The 22,192-nt window shown below is 44.0% G+C and overlaps 1 protein-coding gene and 1 long non-coding RNA gene across 2 annotated transcripts in view; one reads left to right on the top strand and one right to left on the bottom strand.

Moving 5' to 3' along the window:
- The window catches only part of HIC2 (HIC ZBTB transcriptional repressor 2), a 49,197-nt gene extending 42,082 nt beyond the window's left edge, over nucleotides 1-7,115 (top strand). Inside the window, exon 5 of the mRNA XM_048323084.1 lies at nucleotides 4,428-7,115. Within this exon, the coding sequence (XP_048179041.1) occupies nucleotides 4,464-6,176 (1,713 nt within the window). The 5' untranslated portion in view covers nucleotides 4,428-4,463 and the 3' untranslated portion in view covers nucleotides 6,177-7,115. The remainder of the gene's footprint in view (nucleotides 1-4,427) is intronic.
- Nucleotides 7,116-15,829: 8,714 nt separating this feature from the next.
- On the bottom strand, nucleotides 15,830-21,867 carry LOC125335069. The gene is made up of 3 exons (XR_007207331.1): nucleotides 21,739-21,867; nucleotides 19,706-19,871; nucleotides 15,830-16,209 (listed from the first exon to the last, which is right to left on the bottom strand). It is a non-coding gene; the product is annotated as an uncharacterized LOC125335069 (long non-coding RNA).
- Nucleotides 21,868-22,192: the final 325 nt, after the last annotated feature.

Below are 22,192 nucleotides of genomic sequence, written 5' to 3'. Positions count from 1 at the left end.
TCTGTGATGTCCAGAGTCTTTGTGCAAATTGAGAGAAAATGAATTTTTTCCTGCTGTGTAGTGAGAGCAGCACAGCTCCAGGAGCAGCCTGTGTATTGTGCACTACCTTGCTGCCCATGGGGTCACAGTGTGCCCGGGCTGGGCACAGCAGCTCGCAGTTACCCAGCTCCTGGGGCAATATTGCTTATTAAGATGCTTTTGGCTCTTAGCTTGTGAAGCTTTGTTTGATGTGTGGCATCTGCTTGCAGCATTACTGTATTCTGTGATTTGTGCTCTGTACTTCTCATGTCTTTGCATGTGCTGTGTCTCAGTGTCATGGATATGGTGGAGGTAGTGGAGAGCCTTAGTCCTGTTTCATTCCCTCCTTGCATGGGAGTATTTGAGCAGGTTCACTGCTCTGAAAAATGTGTGTCTTGAATATGGGGTAACCAAACTGAATCTGGGAAAAGACCATCACTGCTGCTATTTGTCCAGAGCTTTCTGTAATTCTCTTTTAAATGCAAAGGGGTGAAATTTTGCACACCACATTTAATGAGTAAAGACTGTGGCCCCAGTGATACATCTATGTATTCTTGAGGTTTGGGGTTTGGGTTTTTTACTAGAAATGCATCTGAGCCTTTTCTGAGCCAGGGCTCCTCTGGAGTATGTTTTTTCTGTTTGGGGTTTTTTTTTTTTTTTCAGAAAACAGAAAAGGAAGGGTTGTTAAAAATGATACCGAAATACAAGAAGTAGAAACCCACTGTGATTTTTTAGGGCTTTGTGGGGGTCGTGGTGATGTTATTCAAATGTTCCGGTTTGTTAAGAGACACTCCCTGCAAATGCATGGATACCAAGGCCTTTCTAAGGCTGCACCTGCTATTTGTTTGGGCAGATAACTTTTATACAGGATTTGAACTCATAGTTGTCCTTAGTCCCCTACTTTCAGTTAGAAGTGAGATCCTAGGAATGCCATAAGTTAAGGAATAACGCCTGCTTCTCTTTTGCTAACAACTTTTCCAACACACCTTTCTTCCTCCACCTCTGAAACGCCTCACTGCCAAAGAGGGGTTTGTAACTGGCCACCTCTGGAAAATATCTGGACTGGACTTATTTTTGTTGAGGACTGCACAAGATACACAAGGCAGGTTGCCGTAAGACTTTTGTCAACAAAGGGACGTCAGTCAAAGGAGTGTTCTCTGAGTCATTCTCCTGTCCTGGTCAAAGCCCTTGGTGGGCAATTCTGACAAAATTTTAAATGCAGTGCTCTAAGCTTGGTGGAAGGTTTTGCTACCTTGATTCATTACATTAATTTTGTTGGGATTGTTAAAGCCACGTTAGACTTCAGCTAACAAATTCAAATTTGATAGGCAATGTTACAGTGCTTACGCCTGACCACTGCTTTTAAATCTACTGAAGGTAATAGCCTACCTTATACATATGTCCTACTGAACATGGATAGTTCTGTAAGATTTGACATGAGGGATAAATAGAGGTAATTTAAACAACTTGTACTATGCTAGTTTTTATGCTGCAGACATACTGAAGTTTAATAATAACATTTTCTTCCTCATGAAGGTCAGTAGCAGAATTATATTTATAACTCTGTTTCCAGGGCTTTCTCTGCAGGCTCATTACCTGGTTTCAGTATCATTTAAGGCAGAAAGAAAAAAAGAAAGTAAAACAAAAAAAGTAAAACACTAAAAATATTCTGCGTTAATAGCTGTTGCAAGCCTTAAGGCTTAGAACAACTCATATACAGCAATTTCTAGACCTCTGCTGTAAGTGCCACATCAATGGGAAATAAGCCCACTTTTACTTCAGTAACATTTTATTATTATTATTACTATTACTACTACTACTATTACTACTACCACTACTACTACTTCGTTTAGGAAGAAAACATTGGCTGTACCGTTTCCCTTCCTTTCCTATATTTGTCCTTTATGGAACACTTAAAAATCATACCCAGGGATTTTGTGTGATACATGCATGGAAAAGCACCAGTATGTTTGTAGTGAAAGTGTAGTAGTAGGCTGTTTCTTGCTATCTTGAGCAGGATGCATTTATATAGAGAGATGCTGTTAAGTTGCAAGCCATGTTTTTGTCCTCCCCTATCGATGTATCTCAGTGACCCAGAAGTAAGGGCTCTTATTTGGCCTGGCTAGATAAAAGTGGGTATTTTGTGCCTCTGTGCTGCTGCTTCTTCCCCTTAATCAGCAATTCTGGAAGCAAGCCACTAAAACCAGACACGCTGCCTCCGTGCTGCAACTTTGTTGTAACTAATTACATCAAATCTTGGTTTTAAAGTGCTCAGCACTGCTCAGAGGAGGTAGTCTCTGTCCTGTCCCATTTTTCTGATTCTGCAGGGTGAGTTTCTATTACAGATATGCTATAGGTGGAATTAGCACCATGGAAAGCCTGTATTTCCTCCTTTTGGCTGCTGCCCTTTCTAAAGCCACTGAGCTCTGGGAACAACACCCATGTGCACCAAGGCATTGTGGTGAATCCACCGTCTTCTTGGATTCCCATCCATTGCTGAAACAAAATCAAACAGAAAAGCGGAGCAGTCTTTTTAGCTGTTGGTCAGGGTGATGAGCCAGAGGGATCTGTGTGGATGCTAAATTAGGTGCTGCTGCACTGAAGAGCCACCACAAAATTCCAGTAAAAGCATAAGCAACCATCAGGCTGACCAGCAAAACAAGTGAAGAGCTGTGTCCTGTGGACAAAGGGAGGCACCTGCTTGGCAGATCTGTTGGGAAAAGTACCAGGGTAGTCAGGCAACAGCGCTGGAGGAAATATTGCATTTGTTTACTTTTTGGTAGCTTTTTTTCATAAAGCAAAACTTTCCTGTTGTGCAGAAATGGATGATGTAAATTACCACCTTTCTGCCAAATGGCATCTTTATCACCAAGTAGTAGGAATCAGGTTTGAGGGAAGCAATTTTTAATACTAGCAGCATCATTCCTTATTTCTTTTTGTTGTGTACCTGTATGTGGCATAGAGGGAAGATAATGCAGTCTAATGCTTCATCATTTGAACTCTGATGGGACACAGTGTGGTAGCGGGACTCACAAACAAAAAAATTACTCAATTAAGATTTTAAGAGAAAACTTAAGCTCTTCATTTCTCTGTATTTATGGCTTGCTTCTCCTTCGATAAGAGAAATGTTTCAGTAATATGATAAACTGGGAAAGGAAGAAAGGAAGTAGAAGGCTAAGTAGGGGTTATTGTAAATTTAGTACTTAATTCCTACTCTTGTACCTCAGAAACTATTTTAAATCAGCTTTAACAGATAAATGCAAATAGTAGTTGGCACTTTCAAACAAACACACACGCAAAAAGAAAAACCAACAAGGAAAAATAAATTAAAATTAACCTTGGATTCCTGAATGCAGCCCCAGATTTAAATTTTGGTTTTTATGGATTGTAATATCTACCAAACATGCAACTGCAGTTAGTTCTGACGTATCTCAAACTGGGTGTTTCCTACAGTCCATACTACTGGGAAGGCAAATATAAACATCTAAACTAAAATACATCATGACCACTGTTTGTGAAATGCATGAATTTTATATGGAGGTAACCACAATTTTCCTTTCTTTACAGTATTTCAGGATAGACTGTGACTTGAGATATGTTACTTGACTCCATTAGTTTAAACAAAATTCTTTCAAAGTTAAAGACAGAACAAAATTAACTTGAGAAAACTGTTTCAGATTTGTGAAGACATTTGGTGACATTTAGCTAGCTCAGCATCCTGAATTTCAGCCAGTTGAGGGTTGATTCTAACCCTTCATGTCAATGGACTGGGATACGGACATTGCCAGGGGAGTGGTTTTTAAAGCAGCTTTTCATACTCTTAAGGAGGTTTCCCATTCACACCTCAGTGTGATTAATTCCATCTTCAGTGGATTTAGTTGCTACATGTCATTTTCTCAACCCCAGAGCAGCTGGGAGTTACACGATTTCAACATGTAACAGCCGAGAAACAAACTACATGCTAAAGCAGGGAAGCTGCAGCTTATGCTAATTATTTTACATGCTCAGATATGCAAATGACAGTGAAGTAGATGCTTCTCTTTTCTTCCTCTTTTTCTCACTTCTCATCCTCCCTTGAAATCTATGTCAGGAGAGAACAGCTTTCCCCTGTACCTAACTATTGTTTTCATGCTGGTATCTTTTGAATAGTGATTCCAGCCAAAGACGATTGCTTTTGTAAAAAGATAATTACAAATCTGATTTTTGAAAGACTCGAATCAAGTCTTAACATGAGAAATATTTCTTTCTGTATTCCCTGCAGGATCACAGCTTGCAGGGCTCAATGTACTCAGATCTCCCTAGTCAGTGTCAAGCCTAACATAGACTGCACTGTGTTAAACCAGTCTATTAAATGTAACCTGTTCTAGTGGAAACAGCAAGCTCACACCTCTCATTCTCCTGTTTTGCAGGTGGTAAGGTGAAAGCGAGAGGAAGAGAAGGTGGAGATGGAACTGCCAAATCATGCCAAACAACTGCTACTGCAGCTGAACCAGCAACGAGCCAAAGGTTTCCTCTGTGATGTGATCATTGTGGTAGAAAATGCCCTGTTTCGTGCCCATAAGAACATCCTGGCAGCCAGCAGCATGTATTTCAAATCCCTTGTCCTGCATGACAACCTGATAAACTTAGACACGGACATGGTGAACCCCACTGTGTTCCGGCAGATCTTGGACTTTATTTATACTGGTAAGCTCTTAACGACTGACCAGCCTGGTGAACAGAACTTTAATGCTCTCCTCACCGCAGCAAGCTACCTCCAACTGCACGACCTGGCAGCTCTCTGCAGAAAGAAGCTGAAGCGGAACGGCAAGTCCTTTGCTAGCAAGGCTGGTGGCCTTGGTGTTGGGAGATCTGCCAGAAGTCAGAGACTTTCCACTGCTTCAGTCATCCAAGCTCGCTATTCAGGGTCAAATGAGGGGTTGAAGGGCTCACACTCAAAGGAGCTGTCAAAGGGAAAGCTCTCTGATGACGAGGTCTTCATTAGCAGCTCCAACCAAGAGAACTGTCACTCCTTAAGCAGGGGAGCTAGCAAGAACGGCGGTGGGGGCAGCAGTGCAAATGGGAGCACTGGTGACCAGGAGCTAGGCCTCGACCTGTCCAAAAAAAGCCCCTCGCTCCCTGTCACAGCCTCCCACGATGACACGCAGCACAGCGAAAGCCAGCACGGCTCTCCCCAATCTGCCTCAGCCCCTGCAGCCAACAGTGCCTCATCGTTTGACGAGTCTGGTGTCGGAGCCCCCCACAGCATGGCCGACAGCAGCGACCCCATGGAGATGGATCTGAGCGAGGAGTGCCACCACTCACTGACAGAGAGCAGCCAGCGCAAGGGCCTCCGGCACTCGTCCCGCAAGAAGGAGTGGATCAAGAAAGACAACGCCTTTGACCGAAAGGAAGGGGGCAAAGACAGGGACGAGGGTGAAGGGCTGCCCAATGGTATCCTGCTGGGGCCCTTGTCCAAGTCTGTGGAGAGGAGTCTGGCTGGGGCCTATGGGGCAGACCTGCCCTACCCATGTAAGGAAGAGGTGGAAAACGGTAAGGAGAACAGTGATGACAGCGGCCAGAGCGAGAGTGAGAGTGGCGGCCATACCAGTGCCAACTATGTCTACCGGCAGGAGGGATTTGAGCCAGTGGCCTATGGTGACAACCTGTATGTCTGTATCCCCTGTGGCAAAGGCTTCCCGAGCTCTGAGCAGCTCAATGCCCATGTGGAAACGCACACTGAGGAAGACCTTTACATCAAGGAGGAAGGCACATACGGCAGCAAGGATGAAGCCGAGGATTTGTCCAACCCCAATCAGTCCTACGCTGCGGAGTCCCGGCCCTTCAAGTGTTCCGTGTGTGAGAAGAGCTACAAGGATCCAGCCACGCTGCGGCAGCACGAGAAGACTCACTGGCTGACGCGGCCCTTCCCTTGCAACATCTGCGGCAAGATGTTCACACAGCGGGGCACCATGACACGGCACATGCGCAGCCACTTGGGGCTCAAGCCCTTTGCTTGCGAGGAATGTGGGATGCGCTTTACCCGGCAGTACCGACTAACAGAGCATATGCGTGTCCACTCAGGAGAAAAACCTTACGAATGTCAACTGTGTGGTGGGAAATTCACCCAGCAGCGCAATCTGATCAGCCACCTGCGAATGCATACCTCTCCCACATAAGCCAAAGACTCCAGAATGAGCTTCAAGCCCATCCGCAGTGATTTACCTTTCTGTAGACTTGCTGCTTAAAAAAAAAAGGAAAAAAGAAAAAAAAAACAAACAAAAAAGGGGGCAACTCCCCATACTCTGTTCAGTCATGAGAGGCCTAAACAAATGTAGCTTTAACATTTAAAAAAAAAAGTTCCTTTTTTTTCCTTTTTTTAAAAAAAGAAAGGTCCACAGCCAAGCTGATGCATTTAGTCCCAGTCTCCCTTCAAATTTTGATGACCTGGCAAGAAATGCCTCTTCTTTTTGCACACATCGACTTCATTGCCATATTTCTTATCTGCAGCAGGTAGGGGTACCTTGGGGAACTTTCAGCCTCTGCTGGCTCCCCCTTCTCTGCCTCTTTCTGTGTTCCTGTCACTGTACTCACCTCCTCTCTTAAAACCAAACTCAGCAGGGGTATTTCTTGCCATTAAAAAGAAAATAGAGTAAACCTTTTCAGTGGCCTAAGTAGCTGTGAAATAATAGCATTCTCAAGTGCAGAAGCTGTGTCTGTGGACCATCTCACAGGGTTGGCAGCCTCTCCAGAGACTGTGGGAAAGCCACGGCAGTAGCGGAGCCCATCCCCGTCCCTTGGGGTGGCGATGGTGGGGGGAGCAGCTCCCAGGGCCGCACCAGCCCCAGTACTTCACTTAAAGAAAAGGCAAAATCTCCCTTACCATCCCTCCCCATTTTGGTTTTGGTCTTTATCCTTGGCACGCATAACCACGTGCCACCTTCTCCCATAAAACACGCAAACCTCTTTTGCCTTACCCATGACTGAACAGGGACTGGATGCCCTGGGAATTTCTTTCAGTGAGCAGGGGGTCGTCTTTACTTTTCTAGTAGTTTCGTATGAATATTCTTTGCTTAGAGGTACTTGTTTTATTAAAGGAAAAACCATTGTAACGTTTATGTGAATGTTTGAACTGGAAGGTCTGAGGTTAATTCTAGGGTGGGTGGGTGGGGAGGGGGTTTGATGTAGGCTGGACTTGCTACAAGTTCCATAGGTACTTTTTTATTATTTTTTTATTTTATTTTTTGTGTGTGTGTATGTTTTTAGCTTTCCTCCCTCACTAAAGAGCAAGTCTGTGTGGACAGACTTGTTACCTTTGCTACCTCTTGAATTCATGAGAACAATAAGATGGTTAGTGAAAGATTAGGCATTTTTTTTTCTTTTATTGTAAGTAATTAAATGTATAAAAGTAGAAGCTAAATTAAAGTTAATGGATTTTTACCACCCCGTCCTTCCATCAAAAGTCAACTAGAGAAATGTTAAAGCAAAGCTTGGCCAAAGACAAAGCAAAAAATACACTGAGCTAGAGGCTGTGCTGGCTGCTTGGACTGGCTCAATTCGCAGTCTCTTGGCTGTCTGTAGTCACTTTTAGATAAAAGCAGAAAACTTCTCTGAGCTTTTTGGGCCCTTTCCAGCTTTGTTTATTGAGTCTGGATACTATGGGGAGGGGAAAATGTCCCCCTCATCTTCCACTTCCCCAGCACATCTGGGTCAGTCTGTAAACACCTGGCAGGACAGAGGGTGAGGGCATAGCAGCCTATAATTTACTAGAATCCAGAGTGCAATAAGGTGGGAGAGAGGAGGAGAAAGCAAACCAAAGTGTTTCATATCCTCCCTTTTAGACAATTTAACACACGCACACAAAAAAAAGAAAAAAAAAAAAAGAAAAAGAAACAAAATGTTCTTGCAACATCTGCATAAGACATCACAGCCAACAGCTGCTATTGGTTTAGGAGAGAAGACAGAGAACTTTGCCCACCGATTCTTGGCCCCCTTGACTTTGTTGGCGTGACCTTGTGGAAAGCTATGGCTTATTTCAAGCCTCCCGTGACTGTGGTGGTAAAAATTCACAGCCAGTAGAATCATCCCTTCTGAAATGACTAAGGTTTACACTTGCATTTTTTCATTTGTTGGTTTTTGGTGTTTCGTTTTTTTTTTTTTCTTTTTCACTCAAACCAGTATAGTCTCTACACGTAAGTTTTACCAAACCTCACGTTTTGTCTTTTTTTTAAAAAAAAACAAACAATTTTTTAAAGTTTTGACCAAAAAAGAAAAAAGTGAGCATGTTTGACTAAAACAAAGAAATATAAGCTTCATTTTCTATTTTTTTGTTTTTGTTTTTGTTTTTTTAAGGAAGATTAGTCCATGAGAAGTTTTTGGGTCAATTGAATGAACTGAGGAAACTGGAATCCAGGCTCCAAGCAATAGACAACCCAAAGGCGCTGAGCCTTGGCCTGGTGTCACGTTACAGGGAACACTCGCCTCTCTCCAGCCGCTCCCGTGTGCTTCTCCCAGTGCCATTGTCCGCTTGCTCCCGGACGCCTGCGAGCCTTGGAGCGCGAGAGGGGTGCATGGACTTTAGGTTTTGTCTCATTGTGCTGAGACGCGCTGTTTTCTTTTCGGGGGTTAAGTGGGCTTTTAGCGTCTTTAGCACTTCCACAGTTTTGAATATATATTGACTTGTTTTCTCCTTGATTCCTTGTCAACTCCCCCTGAGAATGTCCCCAAAATAGTCTTTGGGGAGGACAGGGAAAGCCGTGCCATCCACCATGTTCTCAGAGCGAATTTGAGCAGAGCCCAGGGACAGCTGTGCAAGATGAGTTCCTCGGCACTTTCACCCCGCCTTTACCTCCCCTCCAGCCACCCGAGGCTGAGCTGACCCCGCTCCGGCTCCCCTTGGAGCCCCCCGGCCAAGGACCCACTTCCAAAGCAGGGTTTAGCTCCCTTAGCGAGGGCTCCGGCCAGGGATGAGCCCTGTCCGTGCTGCGGGGGTTGGATGCGGGTCTGCCCCATTCCCTCTGCCCTGCAGTGGCGCTGGGGACGTGGGCGGGAGCTGCCAGAAGCCACCTTGGGACAGCAGCTCTCGCTGGCACCGAGGGGGCCGAGCCGGGGAGCAGCCCCAATGCACGAGGCAGCATCAGCACGGAGCTCCCCAGCAGACAAACCCCTGCTCCCCCTCTTTTAATTCCATTTTTACACGAGTGTGGGTGATGTAGCTTCTCGCCCCCCACCCCAGGCCCCCTCTTCATTTGCTTCTTAAGCCTTGAGAATTACGTTGAACTTTTAGGACCCAATGCTATTTTTAAAAAATTATTTTTTGGAGCATGTTTTTTTTTGGTTTTTTTTGTTTTTTTTTTTATCCCCTCCCCAGCACTTAAACAGTACGACATAAAGTCTGTGTACAGCAAGAGTATTGTACAAAAGGAAATTATGTTCTTTTTTTCAAATAGCTGTGTAAAGTTGTGTTCCATAGATTGAGTATAAACAACATTTTCCAAATTGTGACAGTAATAATTAATAACTAATAATACTCAAAACTTCAGGGACTGTTTCAGGCCTGCTTGGGGCCTAAACACTCAACTGCATTTGTACGACATAGTATTGTATCAAACATTTTTCTGTATTTTAATGAGAAAGCAAAACACTAGTTTCATATTTAAGATTTTAAGAGTTTTAGGGTGGGGGGGAGGGAGTTGCATTTTTGTTTTTTTATTTTATTTTGATTTTTTTTTTTTTAATACACAAAGAGCCTCAAGAGGAATAAAACAATTTAAAAGGAAACAAAAAGAAAAAAAAAGAAAAAAAAAGAAAAAAAAAAAAAGAGGCCAGGCAGCTTAAGTATATGCTTTAGTCACTTAGTTCCAGAATGTTTTCGGAATAACAGGAAAAAAAAGATAAAATAGCAAAAGTTGTATAAAAGAATAAAGAAGCTCATACCCAAATTCACAAAACTATTTTTTAAACCAAAGCACATTTGAATGAGTATGGAACCTCACTTGGCTCAGAAAAGTACTAATATATTTATCTCATTGTTTACATAAACTTTTACAGTTTCAGACCTCAACAGATCTAGGGGCCAGTCAAAATTAATCTTTGCTTTTTCCATTGGTTTGTCTCTGAAGGCTACGCAGTGTTCCCCAGCTTGGGAGGGGGATCTGTGTCCCAGCCTGCATTCCAGCACTGCTCGGGGAGGGTGGGGAGAGGGTGGGCAATTAGAAATATGGCATGTAGAAGTTTTTTTTCTTCAATCCATGAGAGATGTTGCTGGGAGTGAGACCCAAGCACTATTGTAGAGGCATTCCAGCCTCCCTCTTCCTCAGACGAGTCTGAGGGAACCAAGCGGGCAAAGGGAGATGCAAGAAGCTCTAGGGATAGAAAAGGATGTTGGAAGATGCTGGGAGCTGCTGTACCCAGCACCTCTCCTTAACTTTAGCCATGGGGAGCTGGGCTGTTCTCCAGTCCTTTACTGCAAAACTTCCAAAAAACAAATTCCTGGCAAAAAAACCCCAAAGGCCCAGCTCTGTGCACTTGGGGGTGTTAGCAGGAGCCACAAAGATCACAGAAGACACCAAAGAGCTATTGACACGCAGCTTCTGTGAGGCTTTGTGGCCGCTGCCGCGGCAGAGCACAGCCACTCCCGGCCCTGGCTGGGGGCAGCGAGCGGCCGCCCCCTGTGCTGAGCTGGGGCTGGAGCTGTGCTCTCCAGGCCCTCTGAGCCCCATAATGAAACTGCTGGATTGATTCACTCCAGACCTTACAGTCCTGTGCAGAGCCCAAACAAAACTCCTATAGGCAGCCTAGGTGGAAACCTAAGCCGATCTGCATGGTAGAACAGTTTAAAGATGACCAGTGAAGATGGTTTGCTAAAATACCGCTAAAGCCAAAAATAAGAAGGTTTAAGAAAGCTCCCCGTCATTAGTCTTGACCCTTTGTAGCTTTTATTTTCTACACCAAAGCCACCTCAAACATTTGAGGGGGGGCTGATGGAAAATGAAATATTAATTTTGCCTGGTCTTAATATCTAACAAAGATGGTGCAAACACTATTTGACAGTGTTGTTTTTGTATCAATATGTATGTGCAGTAATGAATGTATTTATTTCTCAGATTCTGTATGCACAGTTTTGCAATGTAATTCAGAAAGTTGCAAACACAAAGATGTGTCCGCAGGGTCTTCTCTACAGGATTTCAAAAAAATGAAAAAAATATATTAAAAAAAAAGAAAAAAAAAGAAAAAAGGAATCTCAGAGACTCTCAGCATAGCCATAAACCATAACCTGTGAAGACAATACAAAGACTGGACTTTTGTAGCTTTGCATAGAAGAGGAATTTATGTTTTGCTGTATTTAAATGTTTCAATTTACAGTGTCACTCTTTTAAGATTCCTGGTTTGGTTTTTGTTTTTGTTTTCCTCTCTCTCTTGTGTGTGGAAAGCATTGTTTTTAAGCAGTGCAGGTTCAAAGTCTGGGTTAGCAGTATTTTACCATGTTGCTTCAGTTCTGAAAAGCAGGAGTATGGGTCTTGACCAGAGAAACATCCAGTGCACTTAAGTGAAACAACATTAAATCTGAGGTGACTGCTGGCAAAATCCAGAGAAGGTAGAAGTCACTTGAGGAATAGTTGTGTGCTTCCGATTGCAGCTTGTGACTTGAGACAAGTCTGTTGTCCTGCCTGAAGGACAGGATGTAGCTCCTTTTTAAAGTCCCCCACATCACTCACTTACTGTTTACTGTGGTAGCAATAAGGATCTCAAAAGTGGGGAGTTGAGGCCTAGGATGGGCAGAGGAAGCTCTGTGCCAAACCCAACAGCCTCTGTGCCATATCATGATGGGCCTTGCAAACGATACTGAAGCATCAGGTTCCCCACAGCACGGGGCTCGAGCACCTGGGAAAAGCTGTGCTTTACAAAGCTTCTTGTTCCTGTATTGGTGGAGTCAGCACCTACTACAGCCTTACAAATCAGCATGAAGAAAGGATGTTTGCTGATTTCTGGATATTTGCCAAATTCTGAAACCTTTCCAATCGGCAGTGCTGGAGTTAAGGGAAAAGCAAATAAAGAAACAAAGAGACAAAACCTCCCTACGCTTTAAGTGGGTTTAAGAGGCTCTAGGTAGCAAACACTGAACTGTCCCCAGACAGCAGAAATGCTCATCATTGAGATGGCACGTTTGGATAAACATTTGTTTAAGTAAGAATTTAAAATCTAAATGAACTCTGAGCTGTAATTCTGGAATAATTAAAGAGACTTTTGGCATTTTTTTTTTAGTTTTTGTTTAAATAATTATTTGCTCAACATCAGTAAAGTCTCTCCATTTACTGTAAAATCCTTTCTTTCTATAAGCTTATTCTTGCAGTCCAGAATTGGCCATATTCTTGAAAAAGAAAATTTAGGGGTTGCTTTCAGTAGCCGAAAGTAACCTTTTGCAATGTTTTAAGTCCCATGATAGTTTATGGTCCCAATTTTAGTGCAGGAGACAAGCAGGCAAAAGGAAAAGCTGTTTCTCAGCTCCTTCCACTCCTCGTATTTTGCATTTTTTCAGAATAGGGTAAGGAATTTTACCTTTGATGATTTCCTGTTATAATCGCTAAATTTGCTTCTTTCCTTGCAAGAGGAAAAGATTTGGGAACCCTTGTGAGGCAGTTCCAGCTCTGCTGTAAGGTTCCTAGCTGGTCCTCCAAGTCAGGAAGACTCCTTTGTTTCAGCCCTGGTTCATCTTTCTGCCACATCAAAACTGCTGTTTATTCTGCTTTCCTTGTTTTAACTAACAACCTAAAGATCCTGAAACGTAAGTTTAGAGCTAGAAATGCATTTTTGTTCCATTGTCTCCTATTGCCACCATCTTCTTTCCTTGCTTCCCTAATTTCCTAAGCATTTTAAAGGCCAGTGTTGAACACACGGATCAGGGGATCGGTGTTTCTGGAACAGAGCAGCCCCTGTGGCATGTGGTGGGGCAGGTCTAAACCACCACACTTGATGTGGCATCTGTTGGCAGTTAGGGACCCACTTCATAGCACTGCTTTCCCTGAGGAGTGGGGCTGGTTCAAACTTTCTCTGTCACAAGTTACCAATTGAAGCACTCCCAGCACAGCTGTTCCTCTAACCTTCCACAGGACTTTTGACTGGCTGGGGATAACTTTTCTATGAGGAGAGGATCTTGTTCTGGCTGGCTGGATATTTTTCCCCATTTTATTTTAATATGTTAAATACAACTGAAAAAGGGATGTTGTATCACCCCTTTTGTTTTTTGTTTTTTGGTTTTTTTTTCATTTTAAGCCTTAACTATCAGTCAGTCTGGAAGCCCTGGATGTTTCCTGGGGAGGGGGAAAGGAGGAGAGGTCAAGGGAAAGGCCGACATTCCTGCTGCAATGTTCTGTTCATTTCCTTCAAGAGCTTGAATTCAGGTCAGAGCCACACATAGTTGTGGCTTCAACTCAAGTGTCATATAAAAAGATACAGAAATTATAATATGATCTCAGCATTCAGAAATTTGCAGTCTTAATGTACAGTGATGAGAAACTGTTATTTTATGATCTTTTCATTAAAAGCTTGATTGAAAAATTACATCTCTTGCTCTAGAGTTCACCTTGTTCCTATAGCTGACTCTTCATGTTTTCTCTTCATTTATTCTTGCCCAGGGATCTGAACCAGCTACTTCACAAAGAGACTCCCCCACATACACAGCCTAAAAAAGGCACTCACAACCTCACATTTTATGCATCTCTGCACTTGGGTCATAAACCAAAATCTGACACTTGTTAGAATATAAGAAAGGATGAATTGCATGGGCCAGGTAGGGATACAGTAACCACGCAGGCAATGGACAATAGACCAATCATAATTTCACTTCTTTTGTTGTCACCTGAGCAAGATGAGGCTGATTTTGAAAAGCTACCCCTGCTTTGTCCTAACCACAGTTTGAAAGCAGTGTTTGTCAGAGACAGTTGATGATAGGTGGACCTGCCAATCCATAAATCCCTCCAGTCTGTTTGGGCTCTAAGTGTAACTCTGAGGAGCAGCGAGGAATCTGAGGCAGAAAAGTTTCCTAAAAGAAATTACAGTTCTCCACCCACCTACGGTGCAGGTAAAAAGGATAAATGCTTCCAGGGAAGATGAATGTAATTGATGACAAAAGCACCCACTGTAGATTTCAACCCCTCCAATGTTAAAATTCGGACATTTTTCCTTGGGAAGGTTAAGTGTGACCCTAGCAAAATTAATTCACATTTCCTGAGCCTGGTTCTAAATGGTATTTTTTCTGGTTCCCAGGCCAGTTTTTTGGATCTAAGAATTCTTTAATAAAATACCTATTTAATTGAAACAAATGAAGCATCTTCACTATACTGCAAGAGCCAAGCTTAGTATTTTGCAGCACTTTCTTTGTAACACTACTCATCACCTCAGTTGTGCCGTTTCTCCCAGAGCCTGGTAGAATGCTGTAATATGCAGCAGTATAACCCTGGTGTTGAATTCATATGGTTCATTTTTTTCTTTAAACACAATGCTGACTATATTTTAAAGTGACTGAATGAAGGAGCTTCAAGTTTAGTCAGTTTTCTGACAGGTTGCAAAGTCAGCAGCACTGGCAAGAAAATCATTTTTCTTTGTCCTTGGAGATGTGTTTTACCCAGCAAGGTTAAAGAGAAGGACAAAAATGAACAGAAAAACAGATGAAGAGCTACAGAAAACCAGAGGCTGTTTTTCTCGGATGTGGTAATGAGCCTGCACTCTTTTCCCAGCTACCAGTGACTTTTCCTATTTTTTCCCCTTTTATTTCTAATTTCTTCTGGAAGTTTTTGCTTCCTGGCACCCATTTCTCTGTGGCATAAGTGGTTTCCAGCATAGTTAAAAGATTGCATGTTCTATTTTACTTTCTTTGCCGTGGTCAGCTCCTTTTCATCTCATAAGATCCTGTAACAACTATACAAAACTCTTCACATAGCAACTCCCAACTGAAATGCAGCTGCCTCTGTGGTGGAACACTGAAATATGTAAAACTGAAGAGCAGAGTGCAGGATGTAAAGGATACCAGATACGTCTGGAATGCCTGGGAATTTGTACTTTCTTCCCTCTGCTTTCATTACCCCCATTTATTGGTAGGACTTCTTTTCTCCCAAACCCACACTCGCTTGCTTCCTCTCCACTACCCTTCTCCCTCTTGAAGAGCAGACATTGGGTCAAACCTTTGAATGATAGGTTTGGTTTTTGTTTTCTTGCAGGAAATATTTCACCAAAATTGGAACTTTTCCATGGGAACAATTTTTTTTTTAATGAAATTTTGTTTCAGCCACTGTTGAGGTCCCATTTGGACTCTGCTGAGTAGATGCAGATGGAGAATGTTTGTTTCATAAGAATGACCATGACTGATGCCACATTAAGAAGTTAAAAAGGAAGGACAATTTTTTAATAAAGAATTATTTCAAGTCAGTGAAAGCCAAAAGACTAGCATGTCACTTTGCATATTACTTCTAAAATATGCCTTCATCCTGTTTTGTACTGAGCATAAACTGAAGCACTGGAGACTTCATCTGCAAGTAATGCTACATTTTCAAAAGGCCTAAGAATGCTGAAGCAGTAACCAACTATTAATTTTGTGTATCTATCTGGGTTTTGTTTGTCTGGATATCTTACAAAGTTGTCCAGGTTTCAGCAAATTGATTTTGTGTGCACTTGTGCAAAGCCTGCTGTTGTACCAAGTTTAGTGTGACCTGGCTTAAATCAGTAATAGCTAAAGCAGGTGCACTTGCCACAGCAAAATGCATTGTTCTTTGTCTTGTTCTTTTCTTGTGCCGCGGGAGCCAGGTCCTGCAGCCCCCTGTAAGCTGCATCTCGAGAATCAAACTGGATCTCCTACAGGAGAGATAGGCTGCTCTCAGTAGAACCTTAAGTCCCTCACTCCTTCCAAGGGGTGTGTTTATTTTGTTCAGCTCCCAACTCAGAACTATAAATACTCCAAAGTTTGCTATTTGGACCAAAATTGCTTCCCTCTGCATCTCCTCTGGGCACTGCTCTTGCCTAATTCTGCTGTTTCTTCCCCACTACAGGTCGCCATATCACATCTTCCTTCTTTCCTTCCCTTCATCGCTCGGTAGCAGTGATCAGTTTTGGGTTTGCTTTTTTCCCCTGTAGTTGTGCTGTCTTAGTGATGAACACTGGTTGGAAGCTGCTGCAGAGCAAGGTTTGGATCCATATGTTTCAGCTCAGTAGCTGAGCCAGCTGTAAAAAGCACAATCTCCCTGCAGTTACAGCACATCCATAGCTCCAACACTGCAGAGTGAAAAACATTCATCATACTGTCTTCTGCTGTTCCAGGTGCTAAGAAGAGAGGAACGTAGCTGGCATGTATCAGCCCAGGAGGTGATTCATGGTCCTGCCTACTTCCTTTGCTTCTGCCTTCTCACATTTTGCCCCTTAGTTTTTAGTGAGGAGAGGAGAGGTTGCAGGGCTCTCTCAGCAGACGAGGGTAATTTTTTTGATAATTTGGCTCTGAAGCAAAGGCCTAATTTTCCCTCTCTGCTCTTGTACACAATTATCTCCTTCTTGTACACAATAATTAGTTTTAAAAAACCAGACAGAATCCCACACCCCTTGCCTCTGGATCCAGACTCAGCCGGTTCCTTTACTTTTCGTTAGAGATTTTGAATTTGATAAAAATCAAGAACTCTTCCAGAAGCCATGCTTGAAGCAAGCAGCATTTTAGGCTAGTAAAATCAGGACATATCTTTCCCTTGATTTCAGAGGACAGCAGTGGCAGAGCAGATTCTAGCTGTAAGATCTTTTGGTCAGCCTCCCTTCACAGTCCCCAGGCAGGCACTGGGGATTCAGATGCAGGAACCTGGCCAGACGACATAACCACATCCCCTGGCTCTGGCTGTGCAGGGAGCACTTTATGAGCACTAGGCAGAACTGAGCTTCACACCTGGGTAGATGCTTCTCTGTAGCCCTACAGAGCTCTGTGCCTTTGCAGTAACATGCCCAGCCATTCAAACACCAGCTGGGACTGGCCAAACAGATCTGACTGCAGGACAGTGGTGAGGGCAGCATCACCAGATGCCAGTTATCAGCCTCCCAAGCATCTGTAAAACGTGCAGAACTAAACTCTGGGTTTCTAGCCTTGTCACCAGAGGCTCTCTCTCGCTATCCCCATCACCGGGCAGCAGCCTCCTGCCAAGTCCAGCTGGTCCCCTTGCCACAATAGCAGCCAAAGGCCAGCCAGAGAAGATTGCACAACCAGGCCTTGATCTGTATTTTCCACTGCTCAGCCAGAAAACCCCTCCTTTTTTCCAGCACAGCTGTTTTCCATCTCTGCTCAGGAAACATGCCCTGGTTTTGATTCCTGGTCTTGCTTTATGAAGCAATCATGGGCAGGCTGTCTGGGTGGAATGGGTCACAAAGTGGTGGTGGGATAACTGGATTCTGAACGCCAACACAGAACAAAGGGGAGCTTTGCCAAGGCTCAGGTGAGCCTGGGGTCAGCACACAGACAGGCTACTGACGTAAGCACGAACGCAGGGTTTTCTTTCTCTGGGCTGTGGTGTTTGAAATCCCCCCTCCCTTTTCCTCTCCTGCCTGCTTGCCACAGCCTTTTCCTGGTTAGACCCATATTTCAGTAACAACAGCGGGTGTATGGGTGATGGTGTCACTGTTTTGCTACATCTTACTCACACTGAACTCCTAGACCAAGGTGGCTGTTGTTTGTAAGCCGCCAGCCTTGTACAGCTCGGTTAATAAGCTGCCAGTTTGTCCCCTTCTAGGCATTTTGGGTGACAGTATCACAACACGCAGCTGCAGCTTGGTAATGGTTGCTGTTGAAGACACTTTAGCCCACGGTGCACACAGAGAGTGGTGGGGCGGCAGACAGTGGCTGGAAACCCAGGATGAAGTGCAGACCCGGATGTGGTCCACTCAGGAACACCAGCAGCCAGAAACACCCTGGCATTGCACTTGTTGGCTCTCTCCCCAAGACATGGGAAATTAGCCAGCTCCCTGGCCATATCGACCTGGAAATTAGCTAGCTTCCTCAAGGGTTAAGGCATTAATGTTAACACCATCTATATTAACTAAAAATAATATGTGTGCAAAACCATCTGAGTTACAGCTGTTACAGGAGTCCTACCTTGCCTTTTCTGAGTCCTTCACATGTGAAGTGTGGTCCTGTAGAGCAAAGGCCTATAAAGTGTCTTTTAGGTTGAAAGGGGTAGAAGGGGAAGTTACAATGGACTGACTTGGAGCTCACACAGAGGTGCTTCAGAACAGACTTTGTGATCACCAAGGGCAGAACAAATGATGGAGGAGGCTGATCACTTTTTCTTTTTTTTAATTTACTTTTTCCACGAAGGGTTGAGCTAACAACCAGCTGGGCACTGTCATCGAACGGCCTGTCTGTGCCTCTAGGTAGAGGAAACACGGAAAAAGAGAAGGGAAACAGAGTTCCTCCTCTGTTTCTTTTATAAATTTACATTGATCAGTTCCTGGCCACTGTAACTGGTTTAAGAGTGTCCACACAAAGGACTTAGTCCCATAAGAGGAAGGATTCAAAAATCACTGAACTGAATCCTTGCTGCCATCACACGAGCCACAGGCTGCAGGAGCAGCAGCAGTTGACACAGGCAGCAACTTGGGAATCTTCTGCTGTAGCTACTTCTTTGCTTTTCAGTGGGAATCTGTCCCAGGACTGGGGGTGCAGTGGGAACTGGAGGAGGGGAAGGAAAGCAAACAGGCTCAGAGATCTCTAGCAGTGCATTGCAGACCTACCAGCTGGCTCTTCCAGTCTCAGAACTCACACAAGACCATGCAATAGCAGTGTAGGATGTGTACAAACGCTGGCAGGAGGGAGAATTGTCAGCTCTTGGTGTAAGCTCTGCCCTAGCCTGGCTGCACAGCACAGTGGTGAGGTGTGTATCTGCCAGGGCTTGTCACACACTCACAGTGCACTCTACCCCTCCTGACAAGGGGTGTGAGGTTCCTCCTGTCCTTTGCAGTATATGTGTACACACAACACAGTCTGTGAGCGTCTTATCCTGCCTCCTCCCTTTGAAAGCAAAGGTCAGAGGGATCTCCATTATTTTAAAGAGCATTTAACTTAAACTTCTGAGCTCCTCACAAGATGGGTACCATTTAAACCACCTGACCATCGTGAATCCTTTCTACAGAGGCATATTGACTTCCCTTGATTCAACTGGAGTGCCCACCTGCTCTCATTACACTTTTGCCCTGCACAGTACAGTTCTACAAGCTGGCATACTACAGAAGACCTCTGACTACAAAGTCCAGACCGGTTCTTGGTCCACAGCAAAACGGTAATACAAGTAAAACAACAATTTGCAGATAGAAAGGTAGCCCAATAGTGGCTCATGCAGTCTGTGGATCACATCATTCCAGCAGCATGGCCCTTTCACACCCTTAGGAACCAGTGAAGCAACATTCTTGAGCAACAAAGGGAAGCATGACACAGTGGCACATAAAATGAACTTGTTAAACTTCTTCCACTGCCATATTCTTTCTGCTGGGCCCTGATTTAACCTTATCTCCAATGCAGTACCTTGTATTTACCTTCATCCCCATTCATTTTTACAGTGTAATTTTCTTTTGCATGAAGCACAATTAAAGAAGCTTAGGGAAAATAAAGACTTGCTTTGTTTTGATGCCAAAGCTAAATGTTTTTCTTTTTTTCCCTTTTCAGTTTTTCTAGTCTAAACAAGAGATGACATACCTTTTGAAAAGCAGCTTTCCTGAGGTGGCTCGTGCCCTGAAAACATATACAACTGGAAGTTCCAGTGCTCCAGAGCAGCTGTAGAAGATCAGTCTGTAGATGTTTTTACTGCCCTTGGGTAGCTAGAAGAAGGGCTGGATTCCATGCTCTATGGCTTCAGTCTTCCCTAGAAATGGCAATACATGACAGCATCAGCATCTCAAACAGCCTTCCTCAACATCCCAGTAGAGTTGACTCTGCTGAGATATTCAGAGAGGTGATGCTTTAACAACCTGATCTCAAATCATACAGTATAGCAGTAAAGGTAAGAGATCTCTTAATACTGCAAGAAGTACTAAGCAAAGCACAAAGCTTCTCCAATGCTTCTGAACAAACAGATCTATTTCTAAAAGTTTCTGTAGTGGCTGGTTCTACCTGCCTCATTAAGCCTGGAGAAAGGACAGAATTAAAGTGCATTTCTTTTATATGAAGCAAAACAAGGCACTGTCAGCTGCTGGAGAGCAGTAAGTTCTTCAGACAGCCTCTAGATGCTTGAAGGGAGGATCTGTGAACACATACAAAAATATTTGCGAGAAAACAAGAAGCCTGTTACAAAACCAGAGAGGTTTAATTTGTGCTGCCATTTAAAGAAGGCCTCTTCTGAGCAAAATTAAGTAGCATCCCATCTATACCATGACTGCCTGTGTCACTTTAAGCTGATGGAATCAAACATGGGAGTGAAACCATGCAGTAGGAGGGAGTCTTTGATCATTCATTTAGCCTATTGTTCTTTGGTACCTGGTACAGCCAAAACACTCCATCAGGCAGCCAAGGGAATGGCTGTTTTAGAAGCGTGCATAGCAATAAGGAGAGTTAGCAAAGCCATGTCAGGTAGCTCTAGTCCTTATCAAATTGAGTTCTGAAAATCTGCAAAGATGGGGCTTTCATACACTTGCTGGCCTACCTGTTCCAGTGCTTAACCCACTCCAGTGTGAAGCCCTTTTCTGTAGGTTGAGGAGTTTGTCTAAAATGCCACCATTACATTTTCCTCCCTAACCTGATATGTGGAGGCTCCATCAGGAAAATCTCCCAGTCACAGCTCTTCAAAGGGAATCTGCAATGCAATTATGCATAGGCACACAGGCTGGAGGGGCCCAGGGGTCTGGAAACAACAAAAGGCAGGGGAACTGGCTGGGCCTTGTCTTTGTCTCTCAAGGCCTGTGCCCAGTGCACGGCCAACCATGTATGCCGTGGACATTAGATAATGGTCTGAAAAAGCCTTCCTTCTAGAGGTATCCTGGTCTCTGCTGCTATGCAGCCAACCACCTCTTCCTCTTCTTTAGCTTTGTGACCCTGGAACCATGAACAAGCCCCATGTAAGAGCTGCTAGGAGCAGTCATCCTCTTGTTCAGGTCTCCAGCTTGTTGTGGCATGGCTTTGTGCAATGCTGAAGGCAGAAGCAGGGCACAGATGCTGAGCAGCAGGTGTGGTATGGCACAGAGTGAAGAGAGGGCCTGAGGAGAGTCATAATGCTGAAGAGCAAGGGTTGCCCCTCTTTACCTCTTGGGCAAACAGAGTATTAATGACTTCATGTGCTTTGACAATTTAAGGTACAGGGAAATCCATATTTAGAAAGTGGCAATAGGAAGAATTCAGCTAGCGCCATCATATCTGCATCCACTCTGCCTTAAAGAGTACAGGGGGCCTTGCTTTCCTCTGACAAAAGGTTAGTGACTGGACTTGTATTAAGTTTATTCTCCTGGCTTTGAAAGGCTTAGTTATAGTAGGGCTGAGAGCCAAATGCAACTCTGTCTTGAGCTGCTCCTTCTTCCCCCCCCCCACTAAAGAATGATCTTCAAGCTCTGGACCCTCATCTCCACCCAAAATGACTGCCCTGATTTTGTTGTTTCCTTTTAAATCACTCCTAAGCTAGGCTTTTGTTTGCCAAGTTTTCAGCCTGGAGCAAATTTTTGCAGCTGAATTATAACCTCCTCTGCTTCCATTTGAAAAAGAGGTGTTTTTCTGGATATGCTGCTGTCCCACCCATTACTCACCTTGCTGGGAGGCAGGGGAGATGACAATCTTTTTAAATACCAGCATCTGAAAGTTCAGTGACAGGCATGGGCACACATCTGGTTAAAGCATTTCCCTCATATCTTGGCTCAAAATCCTTGGCTGAGACATCTCATAGCAGCAGATGTGTCCAGGGAGCTGAGAGGGAGGGAACAAAGGACACAAAGTGGTTAGGTTTCTCAGAAAGGGAATGGCTGTGGGCTGGAATATAAAGAAATGCCAGGACCAGAGAGTCTGCTCTCTCAGCACATTACAGGGTTTGGCTCTCCTGGGCAGTGTGATGCTCACCCACACTTGAGAAGGCTCCTCTAAAGCACAGGCTGCAGAAAGCAGGAGACTGCTGAAGCCAGTGCCTTCCTCTGAAGGGCCAAATGAGAGATGGTCTGAACAGGTGCTATGACCTGGAGGCTTGGAAGGGAGGGAGACTTGGAAACT

Source organism: Corvus hawaiiensis, chromosome 18, assembly GCF_020740725.1.
Source record: "Corvus hawaiiensis isolate bCorHaw1 chromosome 18, bCorHaw1.pri.cur, whole genome shotgun sequence".
Taxonomy (NCBI): Eukaryota; Metazoa; Chordata; class Aves; order Passeriformes; family Corvidae; genus Corvus; species Corvus hawaiiensis.
This window is presented reverse-complemented; position numbering and strand designations above follow the sequence as displayed.